The 25,208-nt window shown below is 39.2% G+C and overlaps 1 protein-coding gene across 5 annotated transcripts in view; it reads left to right on the top strand.

The window, feature by feature from the left end:
- Positions 1 to 25,208, top strand: part of LOC140465790 (breast cancer type 1 susceptibility protein homolog) — an 85,136-nt gene that overhangs the window by 44,151 nt on the left and 15,777 nt on the right. For 3 of the 5 annotated variants that reach the window (XM_072561558.1, XM_072561555.1, XM_072561556.1), the window contains exons 12-21: positions 616 to 698; positions 1,474 to 1,633; positions 8,755 to 8,878; positions 9,825 to 10,000; positions 11,483 to 11,706; positions 18,522 to 18,609; positions 19,299 to 19,376; positions 20,086 to 20,126; positions 22,280 to 22,363; positions 24,446 to 24,503. In XM_072561558.1, coding sequence (XP_072417659.1) covers positions 616 to 698; positions 1,474 to 1,633; positions 8,755 to 8,878; positions 9,825 to 10,000; positions 11,483 to 11,706; positions 18,522 to 18,609; positions 19,299 to 19,376; positions 20,086 to 20,126; positions 22,280 to 22,363; positions 24,446 to 24,503 — 1,116 coding nt within the window. The remainder of the gene's footprint in view (positions 1 to 615; positions 699 to 1,473; positions 1,634 to 8,754; positions 8,879 to 9,824; positions 10,001 to 11,482; positions 11,707 to 18,521; positions 18,610 to 19,298; positions 19,377 to 20,085; positions 20,127 to 22,279; positions 22,364 to 24,445; positions 24,504 to 25,208) is intronic. The other 2 variants (XM_072561560.1, XM_072561557.1) reach the window with 1 other exon arrangement.

Raw genomic sequence — 25,208 nt, 5'->3', positions numbered from 1 at the left:
ACTTTTTTTGCCTTTGCAATAAGGAAAGTTTGGGTGTCACTATCAAATTAGTTGATCGACCTGGACAAGCAGGATTGTGAGTAGAACAAGTTCCTAGATCTCCTAATAGGACTTGAAAGAGTTGATAGTTCTGGAAGTGGAAATAAAAGTAGGACAATTACTGGGGATGATCCAAAGAGGATCAGAGGTAACGCTAGAGTTTGGAATAGTGTATCTCTTAAGGTGAATACAGATCAGTGTTCAAAATAAATTTCACTACATTTAAGAGGGGGAGAATTCAAAGAACTGGTCAACTTTGTAAGGCAAATTACTATTAATTTTTTAAATCATATCCCGTGTATTGCATAACAATCTTCAACCGGAAGTGCTGAAAAATACTTATTTTGTGTTGAAAATAGGGCTGAAGGGTGGTGGTGAAGAATGCAGTCTGTGGTGCTTTGCTTCAGTTAGAACATTGGAGCACTAGATTTGATTTTGGGATCTGAGTTGAAACACTTGGAAATTATTGCTCAGGAAGGGAGTATTTGATTAATTGATCTCCTTTTCCACACCTAAGCTTTAGCATGAAGGCGCAGATTGTAATAATCTTGGTTTCTCAACAATGTTTGCCAACAGAAGGTCAGAACATACCTGGTAATGGTAGTGAAGCCAGCCATACAGATGACTCCTCTCCAGAGAGTGAGATTCTAACCACACAGGTAAAATGTAATGTTATAAATTGATATCAAAATAAAAGGTTGAACTGTGCCGTGAGAAAAATCTTATTGCAGACAATTAATTTTTTTTTACAAAGTACAAGACTTGAGATTTGTGGCAATATTTTCCCACAAGGCTGATCTGTAGAATTGACCTGTTATTTGAAAACTATCATGTTCCTCCTACATTTTTAAATTGTTGGGTAACAACAAAGTTGAAATAAGATGATCTAATAATATTTTAGAATATGATGGTTACTGTACCACTTTGGACCAGCAATGTACTGGTCAGGATTAAATAGCATCACATAAATCAATGTCCAAGCGTTATTGCTCAGTTACTGTAAGGGTGAGCTCCAGATTTCTCAGAGCCCTATCTTTCATATTTTGTCTGCAGTTATCAGCCTACCTTGTGACATTAAGTAGGGTCGAAATCATAATGGTGTAATTTTTGCCTAGTCAGTTGAAAGTGGGTTTGGTGCAGCAAGTAGTCTTAGCTTGTAGTGTGTTTATCATCTAAATCCAGGACTTAAAAGAAATTAGTTAATTTTTTGGCAAAAAACACTTTTTTTTTAATGAGGTCTGTCATCAGTCTTGCATAATGATTAAAAATCCTCTGTATAAATTTAGAGCTATAAAGATCAGAACTAAGTGTCTTTTACCATTATAATTGAGTTGTTTAAAATATTTTGAAAATAACAAGGTACATTTAAGTAACATTGTTATTTTTTGAAACAAGTTTTATTTCAACTGGAGACTTCTTGTTTTACATTCCAAGCAAAGACGTGCAATACAAGATAACATCAAGAAACTTGAACGTGAAATGGCTGTGCTTGAGGCAGTCCTGGATGAACATGGAAGCCAAGACACTGAGCACTTGCTGTCAATGAACCACTTAGAAGGCTGCCCAGAGTTAACTGAACACGATGGGAATGCAGGTAGTACATTTGTTTTTTCAAAAAGTAAAGTTCATGAATCATGAAGTTACAAAATCTGGAGGTGAGATTTATTCCAATGTTTTTGTGCAAATACTTTCTCTGACTCTTAGCATGAATATTAACAGAGGAAAATGCATTACTTTAATTGGATTGTTGTAAATTAGGTTTTCAAAATTTTTTGGAGCTGTGCCTTTTAAGGCAAGTCAGAAGAGGTGATGTGGCCTGTTCTATTGTCTATCTAACAGTAAATCTAGGTGATTTTGCAATATCTTAGAGAGCGAAACATGAGCAGAGTTAACATTTAGAATATCACATTATAAACAATTGTGCTTTAAGATGTCCATTTAATTCCAAGGTGAAAAGAGAATTGAGCACTCTGACATTTCTGTTTGGATGTGACATCCATGTGATTCATGTTGTCATGGGGAAAGATGTAGAGGAAATCCAGTTTTTGAGATCCAATTCCAGGCTTCCCTGCAAATCAAATTATATGATCAACAGCAATTTTGATATGGTCAGCAAAGAAAAGAGGCTGATGAACTTTGTGAACTGCGAGAGCTAGATGCCAGGGAGAGAGATCCGCAGTCATTTAAGGATTTCACTGGAATGGAGACATGGGAGAATAATCGTCAGAAGTAGTGAATTTGTAAACGACTCAAGCTGAGGGAAGCACCTGGAAGTTATTACATGACAAAGCAATTTTGGAAACACTTTTCTTACACAAGATGGGAAGCTTGTGTGACGTAAATTAAACTTTGTTCATATTACATGTTGGTTAGTGTTTAAATTGAAATCTAACTGTTGTGGTTCTGTTGGCCGAGCTGGGAATTTGACTTGCAAACGTTTCGTCCCCTGTCTAGGTGACATTCTCAGTGCTTGGGAGCCTCCTGTGAAGCGCTGCTGTGATGTTTTCTCCGGCATTTATAGTGGCCTGTCTCTGCCGTTTCCGGTTGTCAGTTCCAGCTGCCGCTGTAGTGGCCGGTATATTGGGTCCAGGTCGATGTGTTTGTGGATGAGTGCCATGCCTCTAGGAATTCCCTGGCTGTTCTGTTTGGCTTGCCCTATAATGGTAGTGTTGTCCCAGTGGAATTCATGTTCTTGTCATCTGCGTGTGTGGCTACCAAGGATAGCTGGTCGTGTCGTTTTGTGGCTAGTTGGTGTTCATGGAAACCATGAACACCTTGGTATCCTTGGTAGCCACACACACAGATGACAAGCAACATGAATTCGACTGGGACAACACTACCATTATAGGACAAGCCAAACAGAACAGCCAGGGAATTCCTAGAGGCATGGCACTCATCCACAGACTCATCAACAAACACATCGACCTGGACCCAATCTACCGGCCACTACAGCGGCAGCTGGAACTGACAACTGGAAACGGCAGAGACAGGCCACTATAAATGCCGGAGAAAACATCACAGGAGGCTCCCAAGCACTAAGGATGTCACCTAGACGGGACGAAACACTTGCAAGACAAATTCCCAGCTCGGCGAACAGAACCACAACAACAAGCACCCGAGCTACAAATCTTCTCCCAAACTTTGAAATCTAACTTTTCAAGACTGATTGGAAACTAACATAGTTGGCTAATCATGTCATAGTTCATACATGATGTGAATTTGCAGTCTTTTTTTTCCAACAGTTGCATAATTGCTTCAGAACAGGAGCAGTCGTGTGTGTGATGGTAGAAGCGAGAGCAGGATACAATGAAGCATCGTTTTGTTAAATTTGCAAACTGATTTAATTACATTCTTTCTCCGTAGAATACAATTTAAACCTGTAATTAAAACCTATAATTAAAATTTAGTCAAACTACACTTTAGATAAGCTGCAACTTTTCCCTGTCAGTTTCCACTCGTTCTAATAAGAACTGTTGCTGACTCTGCAGAACCCGAACCCAGAATAGAACCAGCCAGTTTAAAAATTAAATTGCTCTGGACCTCATCTCGTTTTAATACTGAAGATTCTAATCTAATTTTAAAGCTCACTATTTTCTTTTAGTATGGAATTCCTGGAAAGTTTTAACATGCACATTATTTGGAATAAATTTAAGGAAATAACTTCGAAATTAAATCTCACTTCAACAGCGATATTATTCACATGAAAGAAAATTTTCAGAAGAGTGTTTATAACGAAATGGGATCAAATTGCTTGCCCCAAACACCCTTTTACTGACCTATGCTGTGATAGAGCTTGCATTGATTTATATTGAGAGCACCAAAAGCTAATCTTTTATTGCTGTGAATATACGTTGTCTTTTTTTTTTCCTCTTCTGTTCTTTTTACTTGGGATGCTAAGTGCCTGCAGAATGTTGTTCTATGGCTAAATGTTATTTGTGTGCAAATTTCTCACTGAATCTTTTCATGTATTGAATTTCTGGGGCATCCCATCAAAGCATTTCCTGTCCTTGCCTGAGGGAGCACTATCTGAATTAAAGTAGGGGTGCATGACATTAGACAATAGACAATAGACAATAGATGCAGGAGTAGGCCATTCTGCCCTTCGAGCCTGCACCGCCATTCAATATGATCATGGCTGATCATTCCTAATTAGTATCCTGTTCCAGCCTTATCTCCATACCCCTTGACTCCACTATCTTTAAGAGCTCTATCCAATTCTTTCTTAAAAGAATCCAGAGACTGGGCCTCCACTACCCTCTGGGGCAGAGCATTCCACACAGCCACCACTCTCTGTGTGAAGTAGTTTCTCCTCATCTCTGTCCTAAATGGTCTACCCCGTATTTTTAAGTTGTGTCCTCTGGTTCGGCACTCCCCCATCAACGGAAATATGTTCCCTCCTGCCAGAGTGTCCAGTCCTTTCATAAGCCTATACGTTTCAATCAGATCCCCTCTCAGTCTTCTAAACTCAAGGGTATACAAGCCCAGTCGCTTCAGTCTTTCCGTGTAAGGCAATCCTGCCATTCCAGGAATTGACCTCGTGAACCTACGCTGCACTCCCTCAATAGCCAGAATGTCTTTCCTCAAATTTGGAGACCAGAACTGTACACAGTACTCCAGGTGTGGTCTCACCAGGGCCCTGTACAGCTGCAGAAGCACCTCTTTGCTTCTATACTCAATCCCTCTTGTTATGAAGGCCAGCATGCTATTAGCCTTCTTCACGACCTGCTGTACCTGCATGCTTGCCTTCATTGACTGGTGGACAAGAACACCCAGATCTCTCTGAACAGCCCCTTTACCTAATTTGATACCATTGAGGTAGTAATCTGCCTTCCTGTTCTTGCCACCAAAGTGGATAACCAGACATTTATCCACATTAAACTGCATCTGCCATGCATCTGCCCACTCACCTAACTTGTCCAGGTCACCCTGTAATCCCCTAACATCCTCATCACATTTCACCCTACCACCTAGCTTTGTGTCATCAGCAAATTTGCTAATGTTATTGCTGATACCATCTTCTATATCATTTACATATATTGTAAAAAGCTGCGGTCCCAGCACGGATCCCTGCGGTACCCCACTGGTCACTGCCTGCCATTTCGAAATGGAGCCGTTAATCACTACCCTTTGTTTCCTGTTAGCCAACCAATTCTCTATCCAATCTAGTACTTTGCCCCCAATCCCGTGCGCCCTAATTTTACTCACTAACCTCTTGTGTGGGACTTTATCAAAAGCTTTCTGAAAGTCCAGGTACACTACATCCACTGGATCTCCCTCGTCCATCTTCCGAGTTACATCCTCAAAAAATTCAAGAAGATTAGTCAAGCATGATTTCCCCTTCATAAATCCATGCTGACTCTGTCCTATCCTGTTACTATTATCCAGATGTGCCGTAATTTCATCCTTTATAATAGACTCCAGCATCTTTCCCACCACTGAGGTCAGACTAACTGGTCTATAATTTCCTGCTTTCTCCCGCCCACCCTTCTTAAAAAGTGGCACAACATTAGCCGCCCTCCAATCCTCAGGAACCAACCCCGATTCTATTGAACTCTGGAAAATAATCACCAGCGCATCCACGATTTCCCGAGCCACCTCCTTCAGTACCCTGGGATGCAGGCCATCAGGTCCCGGAGACTTATCAACCTTCAGACCTAACAGTCTCTCCAACACCAAATCCTGGCAAATAGAAATTCCCTTAAGTTCAGGTCCTTCAGCCACTGTTACCTCAGGGAGATTGCTTGTGTCTTCCCCAGTGAACACAGATCTGAAGTACCCATTTAATTCCTCTGCCATTTCTTCGTTCCCAGTAATATATTCCCCTGCTTCTGTCTTCAAGGGCCCAATTTTTGTCCTTACCATTTTTTTGCCTTGGACATACCTAAAAAAGCTTTTACTATCCTCCTTTATATTCTTGGCCAGTTTACCTTCGTACCTCATTTTTTCTCTGCGTATTTCCTTCTTACTAATCCTCTGTTGTTCTTTAAAAGCTTCCCAGTCCTCCGTTTTCCCGCTTATCTTCGCTAAGTTATACTTTTTCTCTTTTAACCTTATATGTTTCTTTACTTCCCTTGTCAGCCACGGCCGCCCATGTCTCCTCCTGGGATCTTTCTTCCTTTTAGGAATGAACTGATCCTGCATCTTCTGCATTATACACAGAAATATCTGCCATTGTTCCTCCACGGTCTTCCCTGTTAAGGTATTAAACCATTGAACTTTGGCCAGTTGCTCCCTCATAGCTCCATATTTCCCTTTATTCAACTGAAATATTGTCACTTCAGATTGTACCCACTCCCTCTCAAATTGCAGATTGAAGCTTATTGTATTATGGTCACTACTTCCCAATGGCTCCTTCACTTCGAGGTCACTGACCAATTCTGGTTCGTTACACAATACCAGATCCAGAATCGCCTTATCCCTGGTCGGCTCCAGCACCAGCTGCACTAAAAATCCATCTCTGAGGCACTCCACAAAGTCTCTTTCTTGAGGCCCGATACCATCCTGATTCTCCCAGTCTACCTGCATGTTAAAATCCCCCATAACAACTGTAGTAACATCTTTGCGACAAGCCAATTTCAGCTCCTGATTCAACTTACCTCCAACATCCAGACTACTGTTTGGGGGCCTGTAGATGACTCCCATGAGGGTCTTTTTACCCTTAGTGTTTCGAAGCTCTATCCACACTGACTCTACATCCCCTGACTCTAGGTCCGCCCGCGCAAGGGACTGAATATCCTCCCTTACCAACAAGGCCACCCCACCCCCTCTGCCCGTCAGTCTATCCTTACGATAACACATGTAGCCTTGAATATTCATTTCCCAGGCCCTGTCCCCATGAAGCCACGTCTCAGTTATCCCCACAATATCGTATCTGCCAATTTCCAAAAGAGCCTCAAGCTCATCCACCTTGTGTCTAATGCTTCGTGCATTCATATATAGAATTTTTAATTTGTTACTGCTCTCACCCTTCCCCTCAACCCTTATTTCACTCAACTTTACAGCATGATGCCTTTTCCAGTTTTCTGCCTCCTTGATACAGTTGTCTTTCTTGACTTCTCTTGTTCTAACTACCCCTTCAATTTCCTTTTTAAACATCCAGCTTGTCCCCTCCCCCCCGCTACTTAGTTTAAATGTAGCGGTGTTGCAGCAGAAAACCTGCCTGCCAGAATGCCGATCCCTGTTCTATTAAGGTGCAAGCCATCTCTCTTGTAGAATTGATCAGAAGCAAGTACCCTTAATGACTTGTTCAATTTTTGGAGCACTGAGACTTCTCTAATCGCAGTTGGAAGATTGAATCAGCTCGGTTCAGCATGTTCTGAAAATCACATCTGCGATCATTTCACATCTGCACTTTGTTTTTATATGGTGATTTTCATGCGCATTTTTCCTCAAAAAATTCACATTTTGATTTTTGCAGTCTGCTCTGACTTTTATTCAGTTGAGAAGTTAATCTGCATTAAGAGAACCTTTTAAGAACAGAAAGGCGCTAATTTTTTTTTTGTTGTAAATTTACTGCAGAAGCCAAACAAATGATGGTATTAACATTTTAAGGATTTCAATTGAATTCCATCTGGTGTTAGTGAAACTATTGCATGCACATACTAGCAACCGAACTTGTGATATTGGATGTGACTTTTGACTTCACTACTCCCAATCAAGTGGGTGACTACATATGTGCAGTCCATAAGAATTCCATTTGTTTTTATCAAGAACATATACGACTGTTTAACACGGGATCTTAAACTTTTTTGCAAAATGCTATTCCATCACAGTCTCAAGTTCTTAACTGCAAAGGCATTTCACAACTGACAGTTTTTACTTCAAGTTATTACCGCAAGACTGTTAAAGTAATGCAGTCTTATACTGGTTACATCTGTGATATGACACATGATTTGTGTTTTCATCCAGAGTTTTGAAAATAAAGGGTTTCTGGTTACAGCCCATCACTTTAAACTTAAGACCCTAAATATTTCCCCAGTGAAAAATCAGGAACAATTCAGCATACTGTCAATCAAAGCTACTTTATAATACATGGGTTATTCAGATTGTGATTCTGAGTTTACTCAACGCTTCCACCACTACTTCCATCCTATCCCTGTCCTCTCCTTGAATTCTGAATTTCTTACTTAATTTTGAAGGTTATATTTTTCCAATGATTTTCAGTGTTTCTGTATAATGAGACACTACTTCACTGTGGTAAATGACTTGTTGGCTTCTTGCACTTTCATAGTGAGATCTATGTTTTTTTTTAAAAGGTGTGTACCTTTCTCGGAGGATTCCGACCCTCTTATAACTTTGTTTTCTCCCTTGATGGTTTTTTCGTGGCTCTTGAACCGTTTACCTTGATCAAGGACAATGAAACATATTCACTGGAAAATGTTGAGGAGTTAAAGTATTTAATCTGATGGTGGGGGCTGCAAATTCTTAAATATTACAGGTAGCAACAGGTTAATGTTGATCAGTTAGTCAAACCTTCGTAATCTACTGGGTGGAGTTTTGAATTATTTATGCTGATTGATTCTTTATAATCATCATAGTGGAGCATAATTGGCCCTGGGTGGAACTTCAGAAGCGTAAATGAAATTCTGGCATTTGTTTAAAACTTTACAGATCTGGACACAAATTGGCTGCGTTGCATAGGTTGATTCTATGTTGTAACTTTTTGTAAGAATAAGTAAATATAATTTAAAAACCCCTTCTTCTCTATGTTAACAGTGAGTGCTGGCTTTCATCGGGGGCGCACGGAAAACTTGCAAAGCAGATCAACATGTCTTCCAGTTGCTGAAGCCCTAAATACAAGTGTAACCTTTATGCATGAGGACAAAGAGGAGTCTGAATGGTAAAATATTACTTTTACAGATCCAAATGATAATATGCTTGTTTTAAATCAGCATACATTTCCTGACTAAAAGTACAACATGCAGACTCTGAATATGTTTACAGTGTGAACACTTGTTCTTGTTTTCTCCCCTCAGACTGGACAACCTAAATTATTGTTGCTTTTTAAAAGTTCAGTTTAGCAACAAGCTGGTCACCATCTGAACGTGATGGCCACATTCTTTCTTGGGTTGTATGAGTATTACTTGTCACCTTTCTACCCAAGTGTGAAGTTGTCCTGTGGTATTGTGGGGAACATTTAACATTGTATGATGGGGAAAAATGGCCAACTCTCAAATTTTCGATCAGCAAGTTAAATCGAACTGTGCAAAAAGGTGAGAAACAGCTTTCAGGACCAGGCTGAACGTAAACACATTCTACTTGATAAACCTTCAGTAATCTTCAACAGTTCTTCGTATCTTTTGAACTGCAGATTTTAGCCTAAACAAAATGCTCGTACAACAAAAATAGAGTTATAGAATGACATAAATGATGACTGTTTTGAAAAACCAATAATGCAAAAGTTCAGTGCTACAGATTTCATATATTTCATGATAATCTGTAATTTCTCAGCATATTTTAAAGTATATAATGTTACTGTTTTCTTTGTAAAGGTGTGAAAAACTTGGAGAGTGTTGGGATTCTTTGGCTTCTCCCTCATGTTTTTGTAGCCAGAAAAGCTGCACGTGATATTTCTTTTAATGACGATTGAATGTTTTTCAGTTCAAGGTTGTTTCTGAATCTCGTTATAAGTGTTGAGTTTGCTGTCACGATCTCTGCTAATTAAAATCTGATTCAGCTGCATGTGGATGTGATGTGCTTCTGTATCTGAGGAATTGTAAATGGTATTGACGATTGTTGTGCTTATAACAAGATGATTTTAAATTGCTGCTTCTGTTCTTTGCCAGCCCAAAGTCGCTTGGGGGTTTGGAATTTAAACAAATACCAGAGAAACTTCAGGCAGTGAATGACTTGCTGAACCAATTCCAAGCTAAAGCTGGATCTAAAGATGAAATGATCGATTCTCCAAATGCAGCACAGAAGAAAGAGAAGACAAAGGTGCACGTAAACCCAAATTGCGAAGGTATTTCTCATGTCTAGGAAAGCAAACAGTCAAAATATCCACTAGTGTTTTCATTAGAGTTTGGTGGCAGGACCCTATCAATATGTTTTCTCTGCTTTAAACGTACTGCAGAAATTCAACACAATTAGTGTAATGCACAAAGATCTGCCTTAGAATGGAGAAAACTAACGTGCCATAGTCTGCAAGCTTAGTGTTATTGTCTTGATATAATGCACCTGATTCTTAAGTGTGTTTGTCCTGAAGAGTTCCACCCAGCTGAGTTTGTAACAGTTAATGATTTTGCAGGAATTTGGTTATTCCCTCTTGTTTACATGTGGAGGTTGAACAAAAGAAGAATGGATAATTTATTCTCTATTTCCCAGTGGTTAACCTAGAATGACACTTTCTTTTTTTCTACCCGTTTTTTTAATCTGGGTTTCAATGTGGACTATTTTCACTTCCGTGACCTGCTGTAGCAAAAAGCCATTGTGCAACATCACTGGAAGAGTTTTACAAGACAGTGATCAAGAGCTAGAACTGCAGAATTTCCTGAGGAAACTGTCCGGATATTTGAATGTGCTGTTACTGTGGTTTGCAAATATTTTAGTGACATTTCCCACTGCTACAGGTGTAAGCATCCCCAAGGGATAAGGAACAGTTTGAATCATGTACCTGATTTCCTGCGTGGTGAACCATTTTGCCTATATTTCTCCCTGACCCACATTCTGGCAGACAGACTAATTAGGTCTAAGTTTGCAGGGATCTCTTAAAAACTTTTCCACATTCTGAAAGCCCATTTCTATGGTAACATCAATTGTCTGGACCTTGAATCCACCTGTAAATACCAATTTGTTATCCTTATGTGTCCAAATCCCTTCTATCCTGGAGCATTTAAAGCACACTGGTTGATAACCTGATGTTTTCAACACTGTTCTCAAATATTGGAGATCGGTCTAACAACTGCTAGTGCACATACTGCTGCCATTATCTCCAAGTACTTTGCACCTCTTTACCAACAAATCAGTCTGGGCCACTTCAGCAATCAAAGCACCCAGACTTGCTATCTATCAAGCAGTCTTAAAGAATTTAGATTACATTACAGTGTGGAAACAGGCCCTTCGGCCCAACAAGTCCACACCGCCCCGCCGAAGCGCAACCCACCCACACCCCTACATTTACCCCTTACCTAACACTACGGGCAATTTAGCATGGCCAATTCACCTGACCTGTACATCTTTGGACTGATGACCTTTTCATTTTGCCTTTAAAGAGAGACTTCAATTGCAAAAATCTTTCAAATGTCATAAATGTATTAGCAAAGATTGCTAATGCTTTTCAAAATTGTCTGGGTTCTACAACATGTAATTTTGGACAAGTTGCTAATTTGTTTATTCTTCAAATATTGATATCGAGGAACTGCTGAAAGACTGGCTGCAAATTAGTGCAGGAAAAGGGATTATGTTTTGGCATCAAAAAGTAGTTTTTCTATTTTGTCTCTCATAGAAGAAAGCCAACCTACAGAGAATGTAGCTGGCAATGCAAGTACATTACAGCCTGAAAATGAGAACACTAACAGAAAGACAACGTTGCAAAGTTCCGAACAAAGTACATCTTCACCAACTTCATCTCCTGTTTTCAATAAAACTTCAAACGCCATCAAGAACTCACTTATAACAGTTCAAAGTAAAATGTCCTTAGTAGCCTCTGGGCTGAACAAAAATGAAAATGTAAGTTGAAGCTGTGTCAATGTTCATGTTTTTGGAAGCAAATGAGCAATCAATTCTCTTCAGATGTAAACACCTAGCACCATTTAGCAGAGCTAATGTTTTTTATTAAAGTATTAATTTTTTGGGATTTTTTTCCCTTGTACACTCCCAATTAATTTTTTTGACTGTTGATCAGAATTTCTGGTGTATTGACCCACAATGAGAAATTACTGAACCTAATCATTGGAGATTGCAGAATTGCCTGTTAAAATAATTGAGTTCAGAGGTAGTTCACTGGCTAGCGCCCTTCTCTCTGTAAAAGATGATGGACGCTCGGTGAACAAATACATTCCAGATGGAATGCCTTCATATGCACCTTTGCTGATTACTGAAGTGATGAATCTTTGAAAGGCAGGTTGTGCCGTAAATACTACAGCAGGTATAATTGTGGGCTGTTATTAGGTTTGGCATTGATCTCTCCTAAGCTGCTGTAATTACTAGCCATGCTGGTGGTGCTCTCCACCAACCAATGTTACTATTTTTCTGTCTCAGATGTGATCGAACAAAGAAAATTACAGCACAGGAACATTCCCTTCAGCCCTCCAAGCCTGCGCCGATCCAGGTCCTCTATCTTAACCTGTCGACTATTTTCTAATATCCCTCTGCTCCCTGCCCATTCATGTATCTGTCTAGATTCATCTTAAATGATGTTGTTGTGCCCACCCTGAACACTTCTGGTAACGCATTCTAGGCACCCACCAACCTCTGTAAAGAACTTTTAACACATATATCTCCCTTTAAACTTTTTCACCTTGAACCCATGACCCCTAGTAACTGAGTTCCCCCCAGTAACTGAGCCCCCACTCTGGAGAAAAAGCTTCTTGCTATCCAACTTGTCTATACCTCTCATGGTTTTGTAGACCTCAGTCAGGTCCCCCCTCAACCTCTGTCTTTCTAATGAAAATAATCCTAATCTATTCAATCTCTCTTCATAGCTAGTGCCTTCTATACCAAGCAACATCCTGGTGAACTATCTCTGCACCCTCTCCAAAGCTTCCACATCCTTTTGGTAATGTGACGACCAGAACTGTATGCAGTGTTCCAAATGTGGCCGAACCAAAATCTTATACAACTATAACATGATCTGCTAACTCTTGTATTCAATAAACGTCTGATGAAAGAAAGCATGCCTTCCTGACCACTCTCTTGACCGGTGTTGCCACTTTCAGGATACAATGGACCTCAACACCCAGATCTTTCTATTCAATGATTTTCTCTAAGGCCTTTCCATTTGTATATCTGTTTTGATTCATCATGAACCCTAACCACTTCCACTGGTAACGCGTTCCAGACACCCACCAACCTCTGTGTAAAGAACTTTTCACGCATATCTCCCTTAAACTTTTCCCCTCTCACCTTGAACTCATGACCCCATGTAACTGAGTTCTACACTCCATATGGTTCACTCTGGAATTGGATCTTCCTCGCATTTGCCCAAATTGAACTCCATCTGCCATTTCTCTGCCAAACTCTCCAATCTATCTACATTCTGCTGCAATCTCTGACAGTCCCCTTCACGATCTGCTACTCCACCAACCTTAGTGTCATCTGACCACCTATACCTTCCTTCCAATCATTTATGGATATCAAACAACAGTAGTTCCAACACCGATCCTTGGAACACCACTGGTCACAGTTCTCCATTTTGCGAAACAGATGTTGAGAGGAGATGTGAGGAAAATCTTTTTGACCCAGATAGTAGTGGGCATCTTGAACTCTGTGTTCTGTGAAGTCACTCAACGCGAAATGTTAACTTTATCTCCACAGATGCTGCCAGACCTGCTGAGATTTTCCAGTAGTTTCGATTTTTGTTTCCGGTATCTTGAACTCACTGCCTATAAGGTGTTAGAGGCAGAAACCCATGTAACATTTAAGTACTTAGATATGTAGTTGTGATGTCAAAGCATTACAAAGTCTGTGGGCCAAATGCTGGAAAGTGGGATTAGAATAGATTGGTGCTGACACTGTGGGCCAAATGGCCTTTTTCGGTGTTGTAGATCTCCATGACTCTTTAACAATATCGAAGAATTATGACAGAATGTTATAGATTTGAAATGCTGAGTGAAAATGATTGAATTTTCAAGTTCTTGATGCTGTGGAATGAATGATAAGAGATTGATTTGGAACTTTTTCCAGTCTTAATGGCAAAATTATGTAATAGTAACAAAGTGATTCAGGAAGTCTGAACGAGTAGGAGAAACAATACTGAGATCATTTCTGGGGAAAGAGTGCTAAAAGCTATATTGCATCCTAATTCTCACTGAAGAACAAAAAAAAAGTCAGGCTGGACAAATTTTGAAACCCCTTAAGATACATTTTGAACTCCTTAAGTTACTTTAAAATGGTATGTGTTCAACATGAGAATTCAAGGTAAGAGGAAAATATTGGTCAGCATATAAAGTGTGCTGGACATCTAGCTGGTACTTGTGAATTTAGACTATTGAAATACCATCTCAGCGGAGATAGGATTGACTTAGTCATAAGAAATCCAGTCCTGAGAGCACATCTGCTGAAGGAAGAGAAATTTACTTTCAAGAAAACTATTGACAGACACAGTGTCAATTATCGGCAATGATTTGGAGGTGTTAGTGTTGGTTATCAGCTAGATTGTATTAATAGCAGAACAGACAGTAGACTGAGATATAGTTGATGTTTTAGAGTCTCCAAGTTACTTGTGCAAGCATTACTGAAGTAAAGCTTTGTGTTTCCTCATCTGGCTCCAGTTACCTCATTATGCAGCGGTTCCTTGGATATATGACAGCCTCCCATTCTGTAGAGGTGTCCAAGCCAAGAAACTGCCTCCGAGTGCTGGCTATTCCTGAGAGTGATTTGTGATTTTGACCTGGCAGGATGCAGCCATAATGTGCTACAGCCAATTAAGATAGACATTATTGAACTTCCTTTCTTCTTGGCAGTAAGTCATTCATATTTCGCAGCCATACCCAAGGTACCAAAACATGTGCCTTACAAACCATTATATAGGTCCTAAGGGTGAGTTTGATATTATCTTCTGTGCATTTCCTGAATCAGCAAAGATGGAACTGCTCTCTCTAGTATTGTGCATGTCTCTGTTCATGCACTGTTCTGCTTCAAAGGGCAGATTGTCACTGCAGCCAAAGCAACAGAATTTGCTAAACATTTTCAGTTATTTAGTGTGATCAGGGTGGTGATATAGCATCTCGTTCCATGACCACAGCTCTCTTTTTGATGTTCACAGTTGGACAGAATATGTTACGGGCATGAGTGGTTGAGTTTTCACGTGGCTGATATTGTGGTATTGAGTGTAAAGGTGTTTCCTGATCAGGTCAGAGTAAGTTTTTGTCTTAGCTTTCAGTCTTCCTAAATTGTACAGCTTGCCATCTGTGCAGGCAGAATCCTTCTCTATCTGGCGGGCATGCTGAAGGGCTAAGACACTGTCCTATTGCACTCTAATTTTCACACTGAAACTGTCAGAAGTGGAACCATCAAGTTGTTCACTGCAATACATGATGATGTGGAGAAAGGAGATGAGAGTGAGGAGCTTCAGTGATTTGATTTAATTTATTTTAGTCACATGTACCGAAGTACAGTGAAACCTTTGTTTTGCGAACAGTACAGGCAGATCATAGCAAGCAAGGACATACAAATCAAAGGGTGCTTAGACAGAACAAGGCAGACAGGTTACAACTGCACAAGAGGTGCGCAAAGCAAGATCAGCATTAACAAGATCAAAATTATTTGAAGTTATGGAGTCCATTCATCAGACTAATAACAACAGCATTGAAAAAGCTGTTCTTGAATATGTGTGTGTGTGTGTGCGCTGAAAATGTGTTGCTGGAAAAGTGCAGCAGGTCAGGCAGCATTCAAGGAACAGGAGAATCGACGTTTCAGGCATAAGCCCTTCTTCAGGAAGGGCTTATGCATGAAACGTCGATTCTCCTGCTCCTTGGATGCTGCCTGACCTGCTGCACTTTTCCAGCAACACATTTTCAGCTCTGATCTCCAGCATCTGCAGTCCTCACTTTCTCCTGTGTGTGTATATGTGGTCAAACTTCTACATCTTCTGCCTGAGGTTGGAGGGGTCTTTGATTTTGTTGGCAGCCTTTCCACCCCAATGGGAAGTGTAAATGGAGTCTGTGGATGTGAGGTTGGCTTCTGTGACAGTTTGGACTGTGCACACAACCTTCTATAGTTTCTTACGGACCTCAACAAACAAAGACAGCTGTACAAAAGATAGAGGTGCTGTGCAAATAAATATTGGACCAACGTATGTCAAGAAATCACTTCTCTGTGATAATGAAAATCCTTGAGCAATGTTGAAATGATCAAGAGGTCACTTAGTCCAATAGTCATCAAAGTTGTCACCCCGAAGTTGATGGTTAGTGAAGTCTGCCCCAGTGAATTAAGATATCCTGATGTGTTGTCTCCTGTCATGGATGAGTTAAATGAAAAACCCTTGATATGGACTTCAAAAGGCCAGAGTCTGCTGATCATGCAGACACTAGGCAAGGATAGATTATCAGACAAACTGTTTGAGCACAAATTCCCCTCTAGTACCACACCTTTGTGACCTTTTACCTTCTCTGTTGGAAAGTAGGCTTTATTCCACAAACTGGGTCTGATGCAAAATCATCACATGACACAAAAACAAGAGAGGAGACTGCAATAACTACAGAAGCATCTCACTCCTTAACATTGGAAGAAAGCCTTTATTCAGTTCACGTTTGAAAAATATCAGTTACTTGCAGAGCAAGTCTACCCCGAAGAATGTTTTCCATGCCAGTAGTTGTATGAATATGACATTCTCCAAACACCAGAGAAGTGTTTAGCTGTTTTGATGACCCATAACTTACTTTTCTGCATAATATTAAATTCCAGTATGTTACTTTGCATTGCATGTTCTTGTAGTGAACTTCAGAAGTTCCTTTATGTTGAACTGAGAAGGCACGCAAGGCCTCAGTTTAACAACTTACGTGAAAGACAACATCGGAGTCTGAGGACACATAGCTTAAATGAAGACAAATTCTATATTTCTACTGTTATACCAAGCATGCTCATGAAGCTAGAACTTGAAGGCAACTATAATAGGAATTCATTAACTCTTGAGTTGTCCTATACTTGTATATCTGAACAAATGCTGACATCTTTGCTGTGGACAAGAAAGAAGTGAAAGCTATGAAATAATTCTGAAGCCAAAATAGTTAAAGGACTAATGTTTATGTGAATGACATATTCAACCATTGAATGTGGCTGAAATCACAAAGAACTAAAATATTAAAACCCAGCATCCATGACATTGCATACTCAGTTCTGTATGCTAATATCGCTGCTGCCAAAGAAGAGATGTCATTGACAGAGTATTCCAGTTAACAATGAGATGCAATTATCTACAAGCTGTGCCACCTTTTGCTGCCAGCATACCAAAATAAAACATAACCATAGTTGCCACAAATAATTTCTTTTGATTCTTCCCCAGGACTTATGACTCAGCAAACTGACAGTGAAGAAAGTGCTAAGAGACCTTGCTTCCTGTGTGTTTATAGCATCCCTACTGTCTGGGTACAGGAAATTTGGCTCAATAAGTCCACACTGACTCTCCACACTGACTCTCCAAAGAGCATCCCACCCAGACTCATTCCCTTACCCTGTCCATGTGATCCTAATGTAATGGCTAATCCACGTAATTACACATCTCTGAACACTATGGACAATTTAGCATGGCCAATCCACAGAACCAGCATATCTTTGGACTGTGGGAGGAAGCTAAAGCACCAGGAGGAAACCCACACAGTCACAGGGAGAATGTATGGAGTTTGCACAGCCAGTCACCCAAAGTTAGAATCACTGATGCTGTGAGGCAGCAGTGCTAACCACCTAGCCACCATTAATAAAGATCCTGGAACTTTGATATTTCATAGAGTAGATTGGTTCTACAATTTCATTATCTTATTGCCCCAGCCTGATGCTTTTATAAGTGTGGACCAGACAGTTTGTGTGCATTTCTTCAGAAAGCAACCTTGTGATGATACTATGGCTTTAAGAGTTGTATTTGATCTTTTCATTTTTTTAAGAGGGACTGAGACAGTTCCACCGGGTAGTCTGCTCCAAGCCAATAAAATAAACAGCTTGTTGTGGACTTGTTTTTTTTAAACTTGGAACAATAGAAGCAGCCTGAATGGGTGGAGTCAGGCTCCCACAGTACCAAAATTTTGGTTTTAGTTTTTAGCAATTGCTGGGCTCTTGAGTTTGGATGTGGAAGCTGTTATTGCCCTCTGCATTGCAGCTAAAAGCGGGAGTTCTGTCTGCTGTGAGAGTTGCATGTGAGAGTCTATTTTACTACATTTGCCTTTGCCAAGGCTGTATTTATGGGATGTTACTATATTGGAGCAGTTGCTCTTTAGCAGTTAAATAATATATTGCTCTGTTGTGCAATAGAGTTAAATAGAGTTAAAGTTATATCGATTCTTCTTTCTTTTGTTTGTATTTTAACTACAAGGTAAGAATGAGGTGTGTTCTGCTTAAAGCTGAGCAGTGTAGTTAATCAATTTACATCTGGAACACAGCAGCTTACATTGCCTTTAAATAAGGTAAAAGTTAGGTCTAGGCTGTCTCCTTGTTATATTTGAAAGGGGTTTAGTCTAGTCCGTAACTTACAATTACTTTCCATGTCCAGTAGAATTATCCGTTTGACAGTTATGAGACTGAAAGAAAGTTAATTATACAAGAACTGAACTAAGTCAATGGTTAACAAAAATTACTTGTATGTAAGTGGGTTTTTTTATTTTTGCTGATTTCAGATGTTGGTTGAAATGTTTGCAAGAAAAACAGGGGCCGAGTTTCTCAGTACTTTTTCGTCCAGCACAACCCATGTCATCATGAAAACAGGTATAGTATTATTTTGCTGGCTGGACATTTTATTGAATCCCAGCAAGAAGGTCAATGTTTTGAAGTAGGGTAACTTAGAATCTGCAACATATAAATTGGCCATTCATCACCAAACGGTCAATGCCAGTTCTATATTTCTTTCATGCCTCCTCCCACTCTGACCTGTTACCATACTCGCATGTTTTTCTAGTTTCTTCTCTTCCTTTTGAATATAATAATTCTTTTAATTGAAATTCTTGTATGGATATGACCTTCTCCAAGTATTAATATTCAATCTTTTCAGAAAAAGCATCCCATCAGGTTTTTGAAGTGTTCACCTCAATTCTGTCAATACTTTGGTTGCACTTGTACCAAAAACAGGTTCCTAATGTTTGTTTAGTTACTGTGTTATTAGGATCCCAGTAAAATCCAAATATGATATGGCAAAACATTGAAAAGCAACTTATTGAGGCTGTTGATAGATTATAAATTTAGTTGATCCAACTTGATTAAGTTTACTTATTTTAAAATAGAAATAAATAAAAGGTGTTACAATTCAGTGCAAGTTGTGACCCTGCTAACGAAGAAGAAAATAAATAAGAGAGATCAACTACAAATGTACTGGAAGTTTTATGTTGAAAACTATTAATTTATTACCCAAGCCAAACTCTCAAGTTAATTCTATGTTTATTTACTAACTTGTATTTTAGATACAGATCTAGTTTGTGAGAGAACGCTGAAGTACTTCATGGGAATAGCAGGGAGGCGATGGGTCGTCAGTTATCAATGTAAGCACAATTTAACAAAAACTCTGCCATAAATGTGATTACGAACTGCATTTGTGTGCTGGCTCCGGTTACCATGAATTAGGCGACTGAATTCAAAGAAAGTTTAAAAGTTCATAACTGAAGTGCAAATGAAAGTGAGAGAATTTGTGTGTGTGTGTGTATATATATAGCATCCTTCACTACTGAAGTCCCAAAGTACTTCACCATTAATTAAATACAGAAGTGATGATTCTTCAAAAATAATAGGATGTTTGCACAACAAAGACCTACAAGCAGCAAGGAGATAAATGACCAGTTAACTTGTTCTGTTGATCTTATTTAAAGGATAGGTTCTCGCTTGAACTCCTGTTCTTCAAATAGTTCCAGCGAATCTTTTGTGTTTACCTGTGAAAGTACAGGATCCTTCAGTTTAACTTCCTTTCTAAAAGACAGCAGTATTTGATAGTACAGCATTCCTTTAGCTCTGCATTTGTATGTCACCTTAGGTTATCAGCTTAGCTCTGGAATTGAGACCATGAGTTAAAGCCATGACTTTGTGAACCAATGACATTTCTTCCACTGATCCAAGACTTAATACCTGGAGATCAGTTTTGTGAAACCATGGCAGCCTCTCCAATTGAAAGCCATTGTCATTAAATGTCTAACGTGACCAACATTTTTACTAAGATTTTATCATGCTTGTAAAATGACTGCCACAATTTATTTTCAGGGATCATTGAATGTTTCAGGAAAGGCATGGTGATTGATGAGGTATGTTTGTATTTTTTTTCTACAGAAAATATTTTTTCATCACCAGATAAAAACTATAATAATTTTGGTCAAGTGGAAGTTAGTGCATCAAGGTTTAAAACACTTGCACATATCATTGTACATTTGTTGAAGCTGATGGTATTTCTAATGTGTTAACTTTGATCATTCCCAGTCCAGTGATATGTAATATTAACATTCATTTTTGGCTGAAGGTATTTGTATACTGAGGAAATCCAGAATTTCAAACAAAATTTAACTTGAGGATTTAGGGTGGGTTAATACCTTCACTACTTAATGTTTTAATAACATTGGATTGGATGGATTTGTCACCCCTGTGACAAACTTAAACCATATCATTCTGCCTCCTTTATTATTCCCATTTGTATTAATATAAGCTGTACAACCATATACAGTCAGAGTACAAATTCTTCTCTCAAGCTCGAAGATCTAATGAAGTTTCCATTATTGTTTTGCATTGATAAAGGCTATTCTGTTATCTTGCCTCTACCACTGTGAACCTACTGACTCCTAACTAGCCATACCTAGCACAAAGTAAATGTTTGTTGGAAGTCAGTTATCCAATGTTCTAGGTTACCTCTGCAAGAGTTCATCAGGGTATTGACCAAGGCCCAAAAGCTTTCAACTACTTCATCAATGACCTTCACTTAGCCATATGGTCAGATGCAAGGGTGTTCGCTGCCGATAGCACAATGTTCAGCACAATTCACAACCTCTTAGATACTGAAGCATTGTGTCCAAACGTAGCAAGAACTGGACAATATCCAGTCTTGGGCTAACCTGAGACGAGCAACATATTGCCTTTTGACATAGAATGACATTACCATTGCTGAATCTCTACCATGCACATACCAGGAGTTTTCATTGATCAGGATCTGGATCAGCCATATAAATACTATGCCTTTCAGGGTAGGTCAAGGACTAGGAGTCTTGCAATGAGTAACTCATGGTCTCGCTCCCCAAAGCCTGCCAACCATCAACAAGATTCTACTTGTTAGGAGTGTAACGGAATAGCAATTCATTTGCCTTGATAAGTGAAGATCCAGCAACGTGAAGATTGACACCGTCCAGCACAAAGCAGCCTGCTTGATTGGCACTGCATCCACAAAGTAGGCAGCACCTTCGAAATTGCCATCGAGAAGAATAAGGACGGCAAATACATGGAACACCACTGCCACCCGCAAGTTTCCCTCCGAGTCTCTCAACATCCTGACTTGGAAATATGTCGTGCCATTCCTTCACTTGCTGGGTCACATTCCTTGAACTTCCTCCCTATTGTGTGCCCTCTGGTCCTAGTCTCTCCTATAATTGGAAACTTCTTCTCCGCACCTAATTCATTCAGACCCCTCAGTATTGTGTAAGTTTTGATGAGATTCCTTCTTTCGTTCTTTTAAACATCATCATGTACAAACCTAGAATCCTGAGCTGCTCCTCATAGGACAAGCCCTTAATCTCTGGGACCATTCTTATAAACCTCTGTTGGATTGCCTCCAAGGCCAACACATCCTCCCTTAGATGCAGGGCCCAAAACTGCTCGCAATACTCCAAATGTAGTCTGGCCAGAGCCTTATACAGCCTCAGCAGAACATTACTGCTCTTGTATTCTAGCCCTCTTGAAATGAATGGTACCATTAATTTGCCTTCTTAACTGCCAACTGAATCTGCATGTTAACCTTCAGAAAATCCTAAACCAGGACTCCATGTCCCTTTGTGCTTCAGATTTCTAAAGACTTTCTCCATTTAGAAAATAGTCTACACCTTTATTTTTCCTACCAAAAAACATAGCATCACTTTCCCACACTATTCCACTGCCACTTCTTTGCCCACTCACCTATCATGTCCAAGTTTTTCTGCAGCCTCTTGTTTTGGTAACCCAGTTTAAATGTAGGTGTAGATATAACTTGTACATTGTTTTCATTCATAAGTGGCTATACAGTTTTAGCAACCTCATTCCAGAAATTAATTTTAGAGTTTAATTTTTTTTTGTTGTATGTTTTGTTAGTTGGAACAGTTGGAAACCTGCCTTTCAAAATATAAAGGGTGCAGCAGTGTAAATCTTGAAGTATTTTGTTAAGTAAATCTGCTGTTTTTCAAGTTATTCCAACAAGTTTGTTTTTTGTTTTGAAACATTGCAGCATGAGTTTGAAGTGAAGGGTGATGTAATCAATGGAAGAAGTCACACTGGCCCAAGGAAAGCAAGAAAAACAGCGGATGATAAAGTAAGGTCACAGATTGAGTTATAGTGATAGCTGCTGTTTCCTTTCCCATCACTTTCTTTAATCGAAATTGTTATTTTATTAACTAGTATATGTATTTGCCATTCAGTGTAATATATATGTGGTTTCTTTTGACCCAACAGTTTAACATCTAATTGACGACTGAAATAGAGTGGACTTATGTTAGACTGTTATTATCGCTGTTATGCAATGTATATACACGGAGTTCAAAAGTCATCACAGTAATTATAGCCAGTGGCAAGACAATCTCATTGCTAAAACAGTCTAGAGACTGTGTTTTTGAGGAATAACAATTAACTGCAAGTTAGATCATCTACATTTGTGACTATAAAATAGGTTACCAAATATCTGAAGAATTTTATTGCAGTGCAGAATTTTAATTATATTGTAGGTTGGTAACATTTATGTGGCAGGTACAACCCACACCAATTACCAGATTATTAATATTCCTTTTAGAAAAGGCTCTGTACTAACAAATGAACAGAAATTGTCTGGATTTACAGAGGAATATTTTTAGTACCTTTCTCCATTGTTACGGCAGAGATCTAAATCTTTTGCTTCTCCTCCCCATCATCTACTTAGCAAACTGTTTTCTGTTTTGGCCACATAAATTTGTTTTTAACTCAAACTTTGAATATAAAAGATATTTTATATACAATTGGTTCTGCTACAATGCGGTAGTTCTGTTCTCGTGCAACCCCATGTTATAAGAAAATCATGTAATAGCAGCACCACTTAAACCAATGTGGCCAGAATCTCCTAACAACCAGTACTTGCATTAAAAGTTCATTCTTTAGAAACAGTGTCCCCAATTCGTCAATTGTGTTGTTGCAAATTCGCATTAACAAAATGCACATTTATAGCAGAACAACCTAATACCTACTCCTTTCTATCCTGATAATATTATTTGTCCCCAACTCCCTGCCAGTATTAACATCCAAATCCGTCTTTGTTGCTTCTAGTCCCAATATCTTATGGGGTGGCACGGTGGCTCTGTGATTAGCATTGCTGGGCACCAGGGACCCAGGTTCAATTCCAGCCTTGGGCGATTGTCTGTGTGGAGTTTGCATATTCTCCCCGTGTGTGCTCCGGTTTCCTCCCACAGTCCAAAGATGTGCAGGTCAGGTAAATTGGCCATTCTAAATTGCCCATAGTGTTAGGTGCATTAGTCAGGGAAATGGGTGTGGGTGGGTTACTCTTCAGAAGGTCGGTGTGGACTTGTTGGGCCGAAGGGCCTGTTTCCACATTGTAGAGAATCTAATCTAATCAGTTCTTCATTCAAAATAAATGCTAACTTTCCCAAATTGCAGCTGTCTCTTTCATGCCCTGAACAGGTCACTCATTGCCTTGTCCCAGTATTTCAAATTTAAAATTCCTTGTCCTTAATTTGAAATTTCACCCAGAATTCTGTCTGCCTTAATTTTGGAAACAACTCCTCATTCAGCCTTGCGCTTCCTTGTCCAAACTTCAACTTCTAATTCAAGTTTCATGTGCCACTGGTAGAACCTCCAGCCTCAGCTTTGTTCCCATTTTTAAGTTTGTTTCCTAATTCATATCAACTTCCACTACTTGCTTTTTCAGAATAAATGATCCCTACACATTTATTTGTCTGCCCAAATGCAATTGTTTCTTTCCCTTCTGAAGTGGCCTTGGATATTTTTTCAAAGTGGAAATGCTGTGGGAATGTAGTGCATTAAAACAAATTTTTTTTATTCATAAATGGGATGTTAATGCCATTGTCATTAGTTGTCCATCTCTAGTTTCCCTCGAAGGTAGTGATGAGCTGCCTTCTTGAGCTGCTGCAGTGTGGATGGATTAGTTAGACGCACAGTGTCATTTGGGAGGAGGTTCCAGGTTATTGTTGCAGTAACACTGAAGGAACAGTGATATATTCGAAGTTCCAGTGATGGGTGGCTTAGAAGAGAACTTGCAAGTAATATTGTTCCTATGTATTTGATGCCTTTTTCCTTCTAATTGCTTTTTATAAATTACTATTGAAATTTTTTCATACTAGATACCTTAAATTCACTTTTTTTCGCTAATGTTACAATATATGTTTTTCAGCTGCTGTTAAGCCATTATGAGGTTTGCTGCTTTGGTTCTTTTACAGGTATGAGCAGAGGTAAGGGATTCTCAATTATATTTCAAACTCCTGTGAGATTAATTTAGACTTAAACTATATTAATGCCTGCATTTAGATCCATGCTAGTTTTGATAGGATACTGTCATTTTCTCATCCATAAAAGGAATTAAATCACCTGAATTAGTCATTGTAATGTATATTTATGCAATTTTGCTGCACAGATTAGCTTTACATCAGTATTTCATGGTGCAATAAACCAGAGCTTAATGGATTCAAGTGCTGTCAGATGCTCTTCAAATTTATAAATGTGCATTTGATAAGTGCAGTGAATGGAATGATCCAATAAAAATTGGGGGTTTTACTGTGGCTTTAATTGCTTGGTGAGAGCACATGCATATGATTTCAACAATATTAGTTTTATGGTTCAGCATACGTAATACGTAAATAGGGAGTAAGCTTTGTACAGTGGGTTGTAGATGACCAAGTTGGCATTAGTGTTCAAGTATGCTATCGTGGTTGGCCTTTGTATTTTTTTTGTTCCATGACGTTAGCAATTGTGAACCCTCAAATGTGTGAAACAAATATTCACTGGCATAACCATGCACAATACAACTATTTATGTACGCCAGAAATATTCTGTGGATAAAAATGGTGTTTTCTTCCAGTATAACTTTTTAATAAAGCTGAAAATGATCTGTACTCACGGTAACCATTGCATAAATACAGGTGTTTATTTTCAGTTGG

Source organism: Chiloscyllium punctatum, chromosome 42, assembly GCF_047496795.1.
Source record: "Chiloscyllium punctatum isolate Juve2018m chromosome 42, sChiPun1.3, whole genome shotgun sequence".
In the NCBI taxonomy this organism is placed as follows: Eukaryota; Metazoa; Chordata; class Chondrichthyes; order Orectolobiformes; family Hemiscylliidae; genus Chiloscyllium; species Chiloscyllium punctatum.
This window is presented reverse-complemented; position numbering and strand designations above follow the sequence as displayed.